This window comes from Schistocerca serialis, chromosome 6 (genome assembly GCF_023864345.2).
Source record: "Schistocerca serialis cubense isolate TAMUIC-IGC-003099 chromosome 6, iqSchSeri2.2, whole genome shotgun sequence".
Taxonomy (NCBI): domain Eukaryota; kingdom Metazoa; phylum Arthropoda; class Insecta; order Orthoptera; family Acrididae; genus Schistocerca; species Schistocerca serialis.
In genome coordinates this window covers 101153806-101168616 of record NC_064643.1, presented here as the reverse complement: position 1 = coordinate 101168616, position 14811 = coordinate 101153806, and the positions used below count along the sequence as shown (strand labels likewise).

Below are 14811 nucleotides of genomic sequence, written 5' to 3'. Positions count from 1 at the left end.
TGGCTTGACAAAACCACCTCTTTGTTTTTCTTTTCAGGATATATATGTAACTGACAAATAAAACTGCAACCATTCAGACTTTTTGAATGAATGATTTACTTCACCACGATTAGTCTGGGCCTACGCCTAGCATCAGATGGCAGTGAGAAATTCTCCTAAAAATATCACACTTTTTTTCCTGTAATATAACAGCAAATTCTACCAAATTTTGTACATTTTATTTATTTTACGCTCTCACGGTGTGTAATACGTAACTGGTTTCTAGCACCTATGCTATTAAGTGATGCTGATTTCTGGAAATTTGCAAACAACAGTGGAAGATGAAGCATAACACACAACGAAAGTCACATATTTAAAACATTCATTTTTGTGAACACAAGTATGAAAGGTAACTTAAGCACAAAGCTTGAAGGTAAAGCCAAGAGATGAGAAGTGCTCAATTTTCCTCAAGAAAGTAACTGGAAATTGGAAAAGGTAGCTTTGCAGTCAAACTGGGCAAGGAAAAAATTGCAATTTAATTTCTGTGATTTGCTAGACATCCATCATGAAGTTAATAGATTATATTTGGGAGACTATGAAAATTTGAAATGGTTGCAAGAGAGGACCATTGTGACAGGTAAAAGTAACCAGACAACATTTTAAAAAATTAATAACGCGAGATGTGTCCAATCGTTATCATTTGTGGCTTCTACACTGATGTTATCCATCAACTGCATCAAAAGTACACAATACAGAAAAGTACCTGATTTATACTTTAGGCAATCTGTTAAGAGTGAAATGCACAAGACTTTCTGATAAGTCATTCCAAAGATGTTCTCTATGGATAAATTAATATTCATATAAGGTGTCAGTGAAAAGGAGAATTTGTAAGTGCAATGAACAGGTGCATAGTAAGTCTTGCTGGCTTAAACACTGGGAATATCCAGGCAAGACACCTGCTGCATCTTGTCCAGTTTTTAACATGTTAGTGGCGAGTTGGGTATCGCACGTAACAGTGCAGAATTACATAAGAACTCCAATTATGCAGACTGCAATTATACAGATCGCTTTGAGGAAAATGAAATTTGTAGTGTATGGCTAAAATGGTTGGTGGTGTTCAATAGTTACTATAGTATACTGTAAATTGCTTTATCACTCTAATATCAATCCACAGCGAATATAATAAAACATGAAATCTTCCCATAAACAATTAACACAATATCCACATTGCTGAGTTTCTGGTCCCCGCCATTCAGTGCAGTCTACATCAAACTGTGTCATGACCTTAAGGTTAACATTGCTTCTGTGCTTGTGTTTTAATTTACTATGTGGCATATGTATTCCAAAAGGTAATGTGAATTATTTTTTGCAGACAAAATAAAAATCCTTGAACTACTGGACAAAGGTATGAGTGGTAAACAGTTAGCCGAGAGAACAACAATTATTTCAGGCATTAAGAAAGTCCTTTGTTTTGAACTTTGTCTGTCCTTAAAAATGAAGATGCGAGTTCATCAAGAAAAGCAATGAAAGCAGCAGAAAACAAAGAGCTTAAAGAGGTAGTATTCTAGCTGTTTTTTCAGCAGTGAACATTAGGGAACCCTCTTTCAGGGTCAACTGTTTGTGAAAAATCAAAACTTTTTGCCGAGAAAAATTTACAGTTTGTCTTCATTTAAAGCCAGTAATGGCTTGCTACAGAATTTCAAGGCAAGGCATGTTATTTGCAAATTTGACTTAAGTGGTTTAAAATAAGCAGCAGATCCAAAAGCAGCAGAAAATTTTGTTGAAAATTGAAGCATAATCCTAGGACACTGAATTTTTATACAGCACAGATGGGACAGGCTTTATTTGGAAGGTTTGGCCTGAACCAACTAAAGCTTCTGAAGGGGGAACAAGTGCTCCTGGCCATAAGGTTAGCAAAGATGTTACCATGGTGAACTGTGGAAATTCTATGAGAAAACGATTGCTACTTAGTTTTACAAGTGGTACAATTGAATTTTCACACCTAAAAGTAAAAAAATACCAAAAGATTATAGGGAAAGAAGGCATTAAGGTAAATTTAATCCTGGGCAATGCACCCACCCACCAAAAGCCTTCTTGACAGAGAAGTTGGATGTTTCAAAACACTTCCTGCTGCCAAATGTAACTGGTTTGCTGCAGAAAATGGACCAATCTGTTATTGAAATTATGTAACAACATTACAGAAGACAGGTATTGAGGAAGCTTTTGATAAAAATAGAAATGAAGAAGGCATTGCGGCTAATCAGCAGATATTGAATTTAAAAGGCTGCTCCTACATGGTGGGGGAAGAATGGAATTTGGTGAAGACAACCACATCAGAAAGAGCTTGATATAAATTGAAAGGGTTTCCAACCAAAGATGAGGTACAGAAAGACAAAGATGGAAACAACAAGTGTGAAAAGGGGGAGAAATAAATACAGCATAGGATGAAATATCACTTGAGACATAAGAGAGATCATTTTGAAAATTCCTTGACATTCTGACTGCAGAGCAGAAGAAATTCAAGTGGCTTGCTTGTGATTCTTCAAACCCTGGATTCCAAATTCTCAGCGACAATGAAATCATTCAAGTGTAACCAGACACAGGATCGTCAGCTGGTGAGGCATTTGCATATCTTGACACTGTGCTAACACGCATGGTGCAGCAGCCTTAGTGTTACCATACATACTGCTGCTGCTCACCATCAAGCAGATGTGAGATTTGGCTACATGAAAACGATTGAAGACAGCAAAACAACTGAATCTGAACGATTTGTTCAAGAACTGAAACTGTATGTAAGTGCAGTATTGTACAAAATCTAAACAACATTGCTTTGAAAACATTAAAATTAATATTATCTTAGTATGTATCCACAAATTTAGCTTTAAAAAAGAAAGAAATGACCTGCTTTAACGATTTATCAAACTATCTGGATATTTCATTACCCAGATCAGTTCTGGTCTGAGTCACTGGATAATTGGAGTTCTACTCTATGCTCACCACTTTTTTCAGCGATGTGAATATTTTGGGCAGTAGCTGCTGAGGTTCTCTCTGTAGTCTTGACACAGTCGTAAAATCTTTCCTTCTTTATTTTTTAGGAAACTGTGTAGTTTTCTGTTTCATTCTAGATAGTGATTCATAAATATTACCAAAGTCCACGAGATATACTTCTGGTCATTCAAATTGCTACACCAGGAAGTACAGCAAATATATACAGTACAGTATGAATAAACTCAGTTTATCTGGTAAGTGATTTGGGGGTAAGGTGCAAAATTTACTACACAGATCTGCACCCTCTAATGACAAAATTGCTCTAACCCAGCTGGACATTGAGTTTTAACCGATCTTAGGATGGCAGTTACGGGTACATACAGTATATGCTTTCATGGTCTGTATTTGTGTCCTGATGTCCAGAAAACAAAATTCACCACAAGAAGTTATGGGTACATTATTCCATGCTGATTCAAGTCTGCCTGAGTTGTGGCATGCCAGTCTCTTTCAGCAACCGATGATGATGCAGGTTTTTTATGAGTAAATGATATGGGGAATGTGATACCCCATGTAGCAGTGGAACAAGGTAGGTCTGGATGGCAAGGAAACATGAGGTCTTGTGTTATTTTGTTGGCAAAAGAACATAACAGCGACTTAAGATATAGCACAGGCATTGGCCATATCAAAAATTTGATGCTTGTTGTCCAAATCACCACCTGGTAATGGGCAAGTATGACAATGACAAATGCAGTTGACAATGATTGTTCTACTTGGAGCCTCCACACATCCATATGTCCATCATGATGCTGTGTGTTGCACAATGATACGTCTGAAAAGATAACATGGTAGGTGCCACTGCAGGATCCAGTGTTTTGTGCACCACAGTCAGTGCACCTCTCTGCTGCTGCATCTAGGGAAGCCACAACAACTGTCACTTCGTTGATAGTCCATAGTGCTCCAGACATAATTGCACTATCTGTATGGACACTTGTCTTGCTGCTAACAAGCCCATTTCATGACTCAAGATATGTGTTCTGGCTGTACAATCTTGTACGTCCAAGTGAGCCACATATCTGTCCTCTTAGACACTAGTTACATAGGGGCAGAGAGATGCTTCATGGCGCTGGATATGGTGCTCCTGAACTCGTAAATTCCATGTTCAAATTAGTCTTGAGATTTTGACTAACACAAGCAACAATATTGTGAAATTATAAACCACTGTCTTGATAGGTCACCATCCAGTTGCAGCTGAATCCCACCAAAGGCTGGTCGACATTTCTCTTATACAGGGTGTTACAAAAAGGTACGGCCAAACTTTCAGGAAACATTCCTCACACACACAGAAAGAAAATATGTTGTGGACGTGTGTCCGGAAACGCTTACTTTCCATGTTATAGCTCATTTTATTACTTCTCTTCAAATCACATTAATCATGGAATGGAAACACACAGCATCAGAACGTACCAGCGTGACTTCAAACACTTTGTTACAGGAAATGTTCAAAATGTCCTCCGTTAGCGAGGATACATGCATCCACCCTCCGTCGCATGGAATCCCTGATGCGCTGATGCAGCCCTGAAGAATGGCGTACTGTATCACAGCCGTCCACAATACGAGCACTAAGAGTCTCTACATTTGGTACCGGGGTTGCGTAGACAAGAGCTTTCAAATGCCCCCATAAATGAAAGTCAAGAGGGTTGAGGTCAGGAAAGTGTGGATGCCTCTACCAATCCATCGGTCACTGAATCTGTTGTTGAGAAGCGTACGAACACTTCGACTGAAATGTGCAGGAGCTCCATCGTGCATGAACCACACTTGTGTCGTACTTGTAAAGGCACATGTTCTAGCAGCACAGGTAGAGTATCCCGTATGAAATCATAACAACGTGCTCCATTGAGCGTAGGTGGAAGAACATGGGGCCCAATCAAGACATCACCAACAATGCCTGCCCAAACGTTCACAGAAACTCTGTGTTGACGATGTGATTGCACAATTGCGAGCGGATTCTCGTCAGCCCACACATGTCGATTGTGAAAATTTACAATTTGACCACGTTGGAATGAAGCCTCATCCGTAAAGAGAACATTTGCACTGAAATGAGGATTGATACATTGTTGGATGAACCATTCGCAGAAGTGTACCCGTGGAAGCCAATCAGCTGCTGATAGTGCCTGCATGGTACGGAAACAACTGGGTCTCCCATAGCACACTCCATACAGTGACGTGGTCAACATTACCTTGTACAGCAGCAACTTCTTTGATGCTGACATTACGGTTATCGTCAACTGCACGAAGAATTGCCTCGTCCATTGCAGATGTCCTCGTCATTCTAGGTCTTCCCCAGTCGCGAGTCATAGGCTGCAATGTTCCGTGCTTCCTAAGACGCTGATCAATTGCTTCGAATGTCTTCCTGTCGGGACACCTTCGTTCTGGAAATCTGTCTCGATACAAGTGTACTGCGCCACGGATACAAACGTACCGCGCCAAGGCTATTGCCCCGTGCTAATCCATACATCAAATGGGCATCTGCCAACTCCGCATTTGTAAACATTGCACTGACTGCAAAACCATGTTTGTGATGAACACTAACCTGTTGATGCTACGTACTGATGTGCTTGATGCTAGTACTGTAGAGCAATGAGTCGCATGTCAACACAAGCACCGAAGTCAACATTACCTTCCTTCAATTGGGCCAACTGGCGGTGAATCGAGGAAGTACAGTACATACTGACGAAACTAAAATGAGCTCTAACATGGAAACTAAGCGTTTCCGGACACATGTCCACATAACATTGTTTCTTTATTTGTGTGTGAGGAATGTTTCCTGAAAGTTTGGCCGTACCTTTTTGTAGCACCCTGTATACACATTGCAGATGATATTAGTCCTACCTATTTTGTGTAGTTGCATTGAAATGCTAATCATTTGCACATTGAAACATGTAGTACATTTCATGCCAATCTGATGTCTGCTCTATGCCCCCTTCGAAGTACTGCAATTATAATGGCCAGGAATGTACTACTATACAGAGCCAAAAGTCAGAGATTCAACCGCTATCACACCACAATATCTACCCTAATCACACAAATGCCACTGCAAACATGTATGTATGTTGGTGACCACTTGTCGTCTCGATAGCTCTGTTTCTCTATTTTGTCCACAGCATGAGGGTTACAAGCTGTTTTGACAATAGTATTCACAAAGTCTACATTATTCTATAATATAGGAACAGCCCTAGGTCTTTAATCAGACTGTAGAAGCAGCATGTTTGTCAAACACATTACAGACATATGTCCTATTTTTATATGCCTCATTTTAGGGTTTGTGAGTGATGGTAAAATACAGAACTTCACTCACATTACTTAGGATGTTTATTTACACTACCTGTTCAACTTATTCAGAATCTCTCCAAATCTCTCTCTCCCGCCTCCCACTCGTCGATTGACATGACCGATAGTTGATTTGAATTTTACTTACCAGTGTGTTATGTACTCGGGAATTTCATTGCCTTTCCAGATAGTTCACACATGTCCAATGCATTCTATTTCAAATTCTCTTTTCGAAGTTTGCATAGACGTATACATCATCTAAACTACACACTACTAGCCTAAAATCATTTCTTATTTCTTGTCTGGTATTTCACTGAGCCACTCGCACAAATATAAGGAAAGATCCCAAAGTGATACTCACATCCTTCCGGATTTCTCTGACAAGAGTATAAAAGGCGTCGTCAACACCAAGTCGCGTTTTGGCTGAGGTTTCAACAAATGGTATCATATACTGCCGGGCAACCTCCTGTGCTTGGCTTATATCAACAGCCCGAGTTGGGAGATCACATTTATTTCCAACTACTGTAAAGCATAATACAAAAGAAAATTTCTAATAGTTATCAGAATTTGAATAATTTTGTAACTACAATGTGTATATATATATATATCATCGTTCACAGCATTACTTACAAACCATTGGTACCTCCTCAGCATCTTTCACCCTCTTTATCTGTTCCCTGTACATACTGATATCTTCGAAAGACTTGGCATTATTTACAGCAAATACCAGTAAGAAGCCTTCTCCTGTTCTCATGTACTGATCTCGCATTGCGCTGAAAATGGAATTTTTAACATAATGCGTCATTTAGAACTATGCTGCAACAATGAAAATAATACAAAAATGCTGCTCAATTTCAACAACCTCTTACTAACCTGTATTCTTCTTGACCAGCTGTGTCCAAAATATCCAAGAGACATGTTTCACCATCAATTACAACTTGTTTTCTGTACGAATCCTCTGTAAAGCAGAACAGTTAACTTAAAAGTTACTGTAAATAGGGTCAGTGACTTTGTAAATAATTTGTATGTAGTAATATAGAATAAACTAACCATGAAAGTGTCATCAAATATATATTATGTTACTTAGTTTATTATTTGGCCGAAAGTTACTTCAATGAAGATCAAATTTCGGTTATTCAAATTATAGAGAGGTATGTTTAGTGACTATCAGAACAGAGAATAGTATTCTAGTTACATACACTCCTGGAAATGGAAAAAAGAACACATTGACACCGGTGTGTCAGACCCACCATACTTGCTCCGGACACTGCGAGAGGGCTGTACAAGCAATGATCACACGCACGGCACACCGGACACACCAGGAACCGCGGTGTTGGCCGTCGAATGGCGCTAGCTGCGCAGCATTTGTGCACCGCCGCCGTCAGTGTCAGCCAGTTTGCCGTGGCATACGGAGCTCCATCGCAGTCTTTAACACTGGTAGCATGCCGCGACAGCGTGGACGTGAACCGTATGTGCAGTTGACGGACTTTGAGCGAGGGCGTATAGTGGGCATGCGGGAGGCCGGGTGGACGTACCGCCGAATTGCTCAACACGTGGGGCGTGAGGTCTCCACAGTACATCGATGTTGTCGCCAGTGGTCGGCGGAAGGTGCACGTGCCCGTCGACCTGGGACCGAACCGCAGCGACGCACGGATGCACGCCAAGACCGTAGGATCCTACGCAGTGCCGTAGGGGACCGCATCGCCACTTCCCAGCAAATTAGGGACACTGTTGCTCCTGGGGTATCGGCGAGGACCATTCGCAACCGTCTCCATGAAGCTGGGCTACGGTCCCGCACACCGTTAGGCCGTCTTCCGCTCACGCCCCAACATCGTGCAGCCCGCCTCCAGTGGTGTCGCGATAGGCGTGAATGGAGGGACGAATGGAGACGTGTCGTCTTCAGCGATGAGAGTCGCTTCTGCCTTGGTGCCAATGATGGTCGTATGCGTGTTTGGCGCCGTGCAGGTGAGCGCCACAATCAGGACTGCATACGACCGAGGCACACAGGGCCAACACCCGGCATCATGGCGTGGGGAGCGATCTCCTACACTGGCCGTACACCACCGGTGATCGTCGAGGGGACACTGAATAGTGCACGGTACATCCAAACCGTCATCGGACCCATCGTTCTACCATTCCTAGACCGGCAAGGGAACTTGCTGTTCCAACAGGACAATGCACGTCCGCATGTATCCCGTGCCACCCAACGTGCTCTAGAAGGTGTAAGTCAACTACCCTGGCCAGCAAGATCTCCGGATCTGTCCCCCATTGAGCATGTTTGGGACTGGATGAAGCGTCGTCTGACGCGGTCTGCACGTCCAGCACGAACGCCGGTCCAACTGAGGCGCCAGGTGGAAATGGCATGGCAAGCCGTTCCACAGGACTACATCCAGCATCTCTACGATCGTCTCCATGGGAGAATAGCAGCCTGCATTGCTGCGAAAGTTGGATATACACTGTACTAGTGCCGACATTGTGCATGCTCTGTTGCCTGTGTCTATGTGCCTGTGGTTCTGTCAGTGTGATCATGTGATGTATCTGACCCCAGGAATGTGTCAATAAAGTTTCCCCTTCCTGGGACAATGAATTCACGGTGTTCTTATTTCAATTTCCAGAAGTGTATTTGTGACTCACTAAACTGTAAAGGTAACAGGAAATTGCACAAGTTATTCTGTCAGTTTCTGAAAATCACAATCCATTATCATGCTTCCTGGGTTTGTTCTTTGCTACTACTATGTGCTCTTAACACTGGTGCTCCCCTACTTTTGCACAGGTCTTTAAATTTTATTTTCAGTAGTCTTCTCCCCACTTCCTAACAGTGAAATTATCAACTGTTGTCATTAATAATTAACTGCATGTAGTAACACAATATACGAATTTTACCTTCAAGAGTTTAATGTATCCATACTCTTTTCCCCCTCTTCATATCTGGTTCCAAATTATTCTCTAACGACCAACTTAAACCACTCTGAATAATTTGTTCAATTTTCCTATTAAACCAGTGTCATGCTAGTTGTAAATTGCAAACAAATTACCTAAGATCACATATCCTTGATGCATACTGTTTTCCATTTCTTTTCCTCTCCTTGCAATCACACATATTTAGCACATTTTAATTTACAGTGCACTTACTTCTGACTTTCTGTCCTCATTAACATTTGTTTCATTTCACAAAACACAGACATAAAAACCTGAATGAAGTTAGTTGGATGTTCCACTAATCATAACTGTGACCTCTGGCTGTGATGTGGAATGATCCTGTCTTATGACAATAATACTTCAGGAATAAAGCCAGTTTGCCGGCTGGGAATGTGGAAGGGAAGTGTGGCAGGTACATGGGCTACGCATGTGACGCACAGTTGTTGGGGCTTTTGGGGGGGGGGGGGGGGGGGGTTTGGTGGCGCATGCTGAAGGTGACATGGGAGTCAGTATTGGGAGGGTGGAGTGTGTGGGGACAGTGAGTTGTTGAAAACTGAGGCCAGGTCGATTACAGAAGCGAAGTATGTGTTGCAAGGATATTTACAGTCTGCACAGTTCAGAGAAGTTGGTGGTGGAGGGAAAGATCCAGATGGCCAGCATTGTGGAGCAGCCGTTTAAACAGAGTTTGTTATCCTCAGCTGCATGTTGTGCCACTGGATGGTTCACTTTGTTCTTGGGAACAGTTTGGTGGTGATAAAAAGCTGTGCAGTGTTTGCAGCAGAGTTGGTGTATGACATGGCTGGTGTCACAGGTGGCCTGCCCTTTGATGGGGTAGGATAAACCTGTGATAGGACTGGAGTAGGAAGTGCTAGGTGGGTGGACTGGACAGGTCTTGCACATTGGTCTACTGCAAGGATATGGGAGTAGCCTACGGATGGACTAGGATGTTGTATACGTTAAGTGAGCGATGGAACACTACTTCAGGAGGGGTGGGAAGAATCTGGGGTAGTATGTCCCTCATTTGAGGACACAATGAGACACAGTCAAACCCCTGAAAAGGATATAATTCAGTTATTCCAGTCCATAATGATACTGGGTGACAAGGGGGGTGCTCCTTTGTAGCTGATTCTTGGGGTCAATGAGATGATTGGAGGTGTTTGAGGATAGAACATGGGAAACCTGTTCATGGACTAGGTTTGGGGGTAATGCCTGTCCGTGAAGGCCTTCGTGCAACCTTCAGCAAACTGAGCAACGAAGTTCATGTTACTGCAAGTATGTCATCTAAAGGTGCAGGTATGTCGTCAAAAGGTGGCTAGGCTGTATGGGAGGGATTTTTTGTGTAGATGGGATGGCAGCTCTCAAACTGCAGCTCCTGCTGTGGGTTAGTGGATTTAATATGGGCACAGGTATTGATGGAGAATTTGAGAGGTGGAGGTCTACATCCAGGAAGGTGGCATGTTGTGGAGGACCAGATAATGTGGATGGGAGAGAGGGTGTTGAGATTGTGAAGGAATGAGGATAGGATATCTTAGTCTTGAGTCCACATCATGAAGGCATCAAGTGTTTTCTGCGTGTATTTTACTCTAGCTCAAGGAAGGATTACTCCGAACACTCAAAAACACCACCACCACCACCACCACCACCACCACCACCTGCTGCTGCTGCTGCTGCTTACTACACATTCAGAAATTCTTCTATAGAGAAGGAGTTGTCAAGCACATGTGATTTCATTCTGTGTTTGAAATAAGTTATGTATTAAATTTTTACATAACTGTTACGAGGTCAAAGATTTTTGTGGATGAATGCCTCACATGAAAATAGCAAAAGTAAGTCAAGTTTTTGACTTTTAGTCTCCAAACACTGATGATGTCATTCATGTCATTCATTATTCAAAAGTTACAGAACTTGAGACATTTAAGATGATCTGTTGCCTATTACTCAAGTTCAGGTTTTTATCAATACACATAAAAAACTGGAATATTTTGTTTCACTTATTGATTTATCTTTGTGCATTATGTTTTATGTTGTAGTCACGCCTTGTGTAGTAAAAAATTGCATCTAATGAGTTTTATCATAGTTCAGTAGCAGCCCACTTTCATAGAACCAGTTATTAATTTACAAGAATATATTATTCTTTGTTTTCAGGTGTTGAAATTCCTATATTTCGCTTGTTTACAACAATGGCATTGTAAGCAAAGAAAATTATTTTTTCTTGGATACATGATACTAGATCTTTTATTACAACAAAGCAAAAGCAGACCCAATACAGATCCCTGTGGCACATCTTTAGTGATTATTCCCCACTCTGGTGATACTGTTTCATTGTGTACCTTACCTGAGTTTCCGAATGTGACATGCTGCAACCTTTTAATCAGATTCTATGGAAACCAGATATCAACAAGGTCTTTGATTTTAGTTTATCTAGCAGAATACTGTCCAAATGTACAATCAAATGCATCTGATAACTCAGAAAATACCACTTGGCAATATTTTGTCATTTAAATTTTGTAAAATGTGATTCATGAATTGAAAGATAGCATATTCCGAAGAGAACTCAACTTGAAAAGAAACTGAGATTATATACCATATTTTAAAAGAGGTGTTTTATGGTACTTACACCTCCAAAAAGATAGTAAATAGTGGGACTGGCTGGTAATAGCCAATATCTATCTTACTGACTTTCTTGTTAAAGTGTCTGACAATAGCATATTTCACAGCTAGTCTGGAAATCCCCTGTGAGAGTGATATATTGTATATGTGACTGAATACATCAAATACGCATGAACATGACTTTAATACTTTACTTGAGATATTATCAAGTACCTGAGTGTTTTCTTTTCAAGGAATTAATGACAGCATTTGGCAGAGCATGGAGGAATGGTGATATACCTGTACATATGTGCCATCACTTCTTCCATTGCTTTATATGTAACTGCCCATTGCCAATCTCATAAGCTACTCCAATGAAGCGATTACTACTCTACCCAACAGTTATCATTTATTATTAGTCTGTTTATTTTAACAATGAAGTCCTCACATTTATCCTAGCCATTAAAATCAATTTCCTTCTCCTTATACTTGATGTTTTGATGCCCTTTGTATTCCAAGGCTGTTCTGAAGTCTTATTAGTGCCATATTTTACAGTTTCCTTTAAATAGCAACCATTAAAGATTGGTCAAAACCCGTTTATGAATACATTAAATTTAGAACTGACATCTGTCACATTAGACTCATTTTCCTGCAAAGATGTCTTTAAACTTTTGTAGCCAACAGACACCTGAACCACCCAGATGCTGAGCATGCCCAAAAGGATAATTACTTGAGAGCCTGCGCCATCTGGATCCTTCCCACCAACACCAGCTTTCCTGAATTGTTCCTGTGGGAACTCTCCCTGCAATATATCCTACATCCCTGTAACCCCCCCCCCCCCCCCCCCCGGCCTCAAACCTTCACTAATTCTGTCCTCCACTTACTGTCCCCTTCTATTCCACCAACACACTCACAATCTTTCCTGCTCCTCTCCTCCCCCTCCCCCGAACCTCCTGACTGCATCTAGCTGCCCTGCCATGTCCCTAACCAATTCCCTGCACTCTCCCAAAAGCAGCATTACATCTTCTTCCACCACTACCATGTTATCCATCCCCCTCCCAGCCCCATGCCGCCTCCTTACCCCACCAGCCATGCCAGACTGCTACTCCTGTCCAGACACAGTTGCATCCTCAGTCCAATCACAGTGGGTGGAGACAGCGGTGTGTGTGTGTGTGTGTGTGTGTGTGTGTGTGTGTGTGTGTGTGTGTGGAGGTGGTGGTGGGGGGGAGGGAGTGACAGGCAGGGGGGGACATGCGTGCACAGTGGTGCGCGTGTGTATGGGTGGGTGGGGGGGGGGGGGGGGCATCAGGGAGGGTGCATGTGTGCACATGTATTTTCCATTTTGGAAGAAGGCATTTTGGCCAAAAATTTAAATGTATAGCTGTCTTTTCACTGTGCTTATATGCGGTTCACTGTCTCTTCTGTTTGGTGAGTAGCAGCCTATCATTTCATAATGGTGTTGTTATTCCATCCTGGACTTTAGCACTACAAGAAAGGAAAAAGGAATTTCTACGAATAAACACACTACAGATTAAAATATTGCACAAGAAGTAGAGCAAATATATTTCCACTCTGGAAATGAGATTCCTATGACAATGTTCAATAACACTGAGCAATGTTGTAATCTGACCAGCCAAACAGACAATTTCATAACAACAGCTACATGTAAAACCTACAATCTATGAATGCTGAAGAACCATGACTCACCTATTGACTCAGAAATTCCTAATGTATATAGAGCATAATAATGAAAAATAAATGTAACGCAGTTGATTGTCACGTAGGATGAGGAGTGCAACATACACTCCAATTATTGAGAAAATTTTTGTTGAAGACACCTAAGTGTGAAACGACATCAGTATAGCACCAAGAACAAATTACACTACTGCAGTTGATATGTACTCCACGAGAAAAAAAAAAAGGGGGCTTGCTGCTATATTCAAATGAGGAATAATTATAGAACAGTCTTTTCGCTTCTATCCACAGAATGATCTGTCATTACAATTTTATTTCAAGTTGGGGGTACTTGGAATTTTCTTAATTTCTTTAAACCCTTATACAAGTTTAAAACCATTTACAGACAGAATTTGTAAAGTACACCGAGAACTGACGAAAGTTAGGCTGTTGTTTAATAGAAAGAAAAATTACTGTTCAGGTCAATGCCTATGTCACTACAAAACATAGTAAAGCTCAGGTCAGACAAACAGGGCAGGAAACTGACTGCAGACTTTTCAGAGGCTTTAAGGACATCAAAACATACCTAAATCCAATGCCCGGATGAGGATTTGAACCCCACTCCGGATTAACCAGTGCATTACCTCACATCGTGCTGTTGTTGAAGATCTGATGAGAGATGACTGTCAATGATTACTGAAATACCAAATACACCAAAGATTAAAATAAAGTTGTCCTCAGCCTGAATGATGGTTTGATTACCAAAGGAATATATTACATATGAGCCTATAGAAGATTGTATGCCCTCGCCTTCCAGAGACGTTTGGATCAACTTACCAACTCTGTTAAGAGAGGAAGCTACAGTTTCATGTCGACTCTGAACCATGGTGCAACCTGACTTATGGCACATATATAAATCATTGCAAGAGCTGAATGAAGCAATAAGTGTCTTCATTAAAACCCTAATACCACTGAAGGAATGAACCCTGTACCTCTGTATTTGTAAGCTTCTCATATGCAAAGAGTTCCCCCCCACCCGCCTTACATGCACACATTCCTGGCAATGAAATCACCTCACACTCTTCAAGTTTTCACACAATATATACAGGGTGATTATAATTAAAACTAAACTTTCCAACTGCTGTAGAAATAATGCCACTGGTCAGAATGACGTCAAATTGCAACAGAATATTATCAGAGAACGGGAAAACATGTGGCAGAAGAAAAATAAATAGTTACAAAATGTAGCAACAGATAGTGCTGTAAGCATCACAATTTAATAACGGTCGACTACTAACGATAAATGAATCATACAACAATGCATAAGGAGTACGT

The 14811-nt window shown here is 41.3% G+C and overlaps 1 protein-coding gene across 2 annotated transcripts in view; it reads right to left on the bottom strand.

Annotated features, from left to right (window-relative positions):
* Nucleotides 1-14811, bottom strand: part of LOC126485100 (GTPase HRas) — a 65787-nt gene that overhangs the window by 7697 nt on the left and 43279 nt on the right. For both annotated transcript variants that reach the window (XM_050108720.1, XM_050108719.1), the window contains 3 exons: nucleotides 7168-7252; nucleotides 6925-7067; nucleotides 6656-6816 (listed from right to left, as the gene is read on the bottom strand). In XM_050108720.1, the coding sequence (XP_049964677.1) occupies nucleotides 6656-6816; nucleotides 6925-7067; nucleotides 7168-7252 (389 nt within the window). The remainder of the gene's footprint in view (nucleotides 1-6655; nucleotides 6817-6924; nucleotides 7068-7167; nucleotides 7253-14811) is intronic.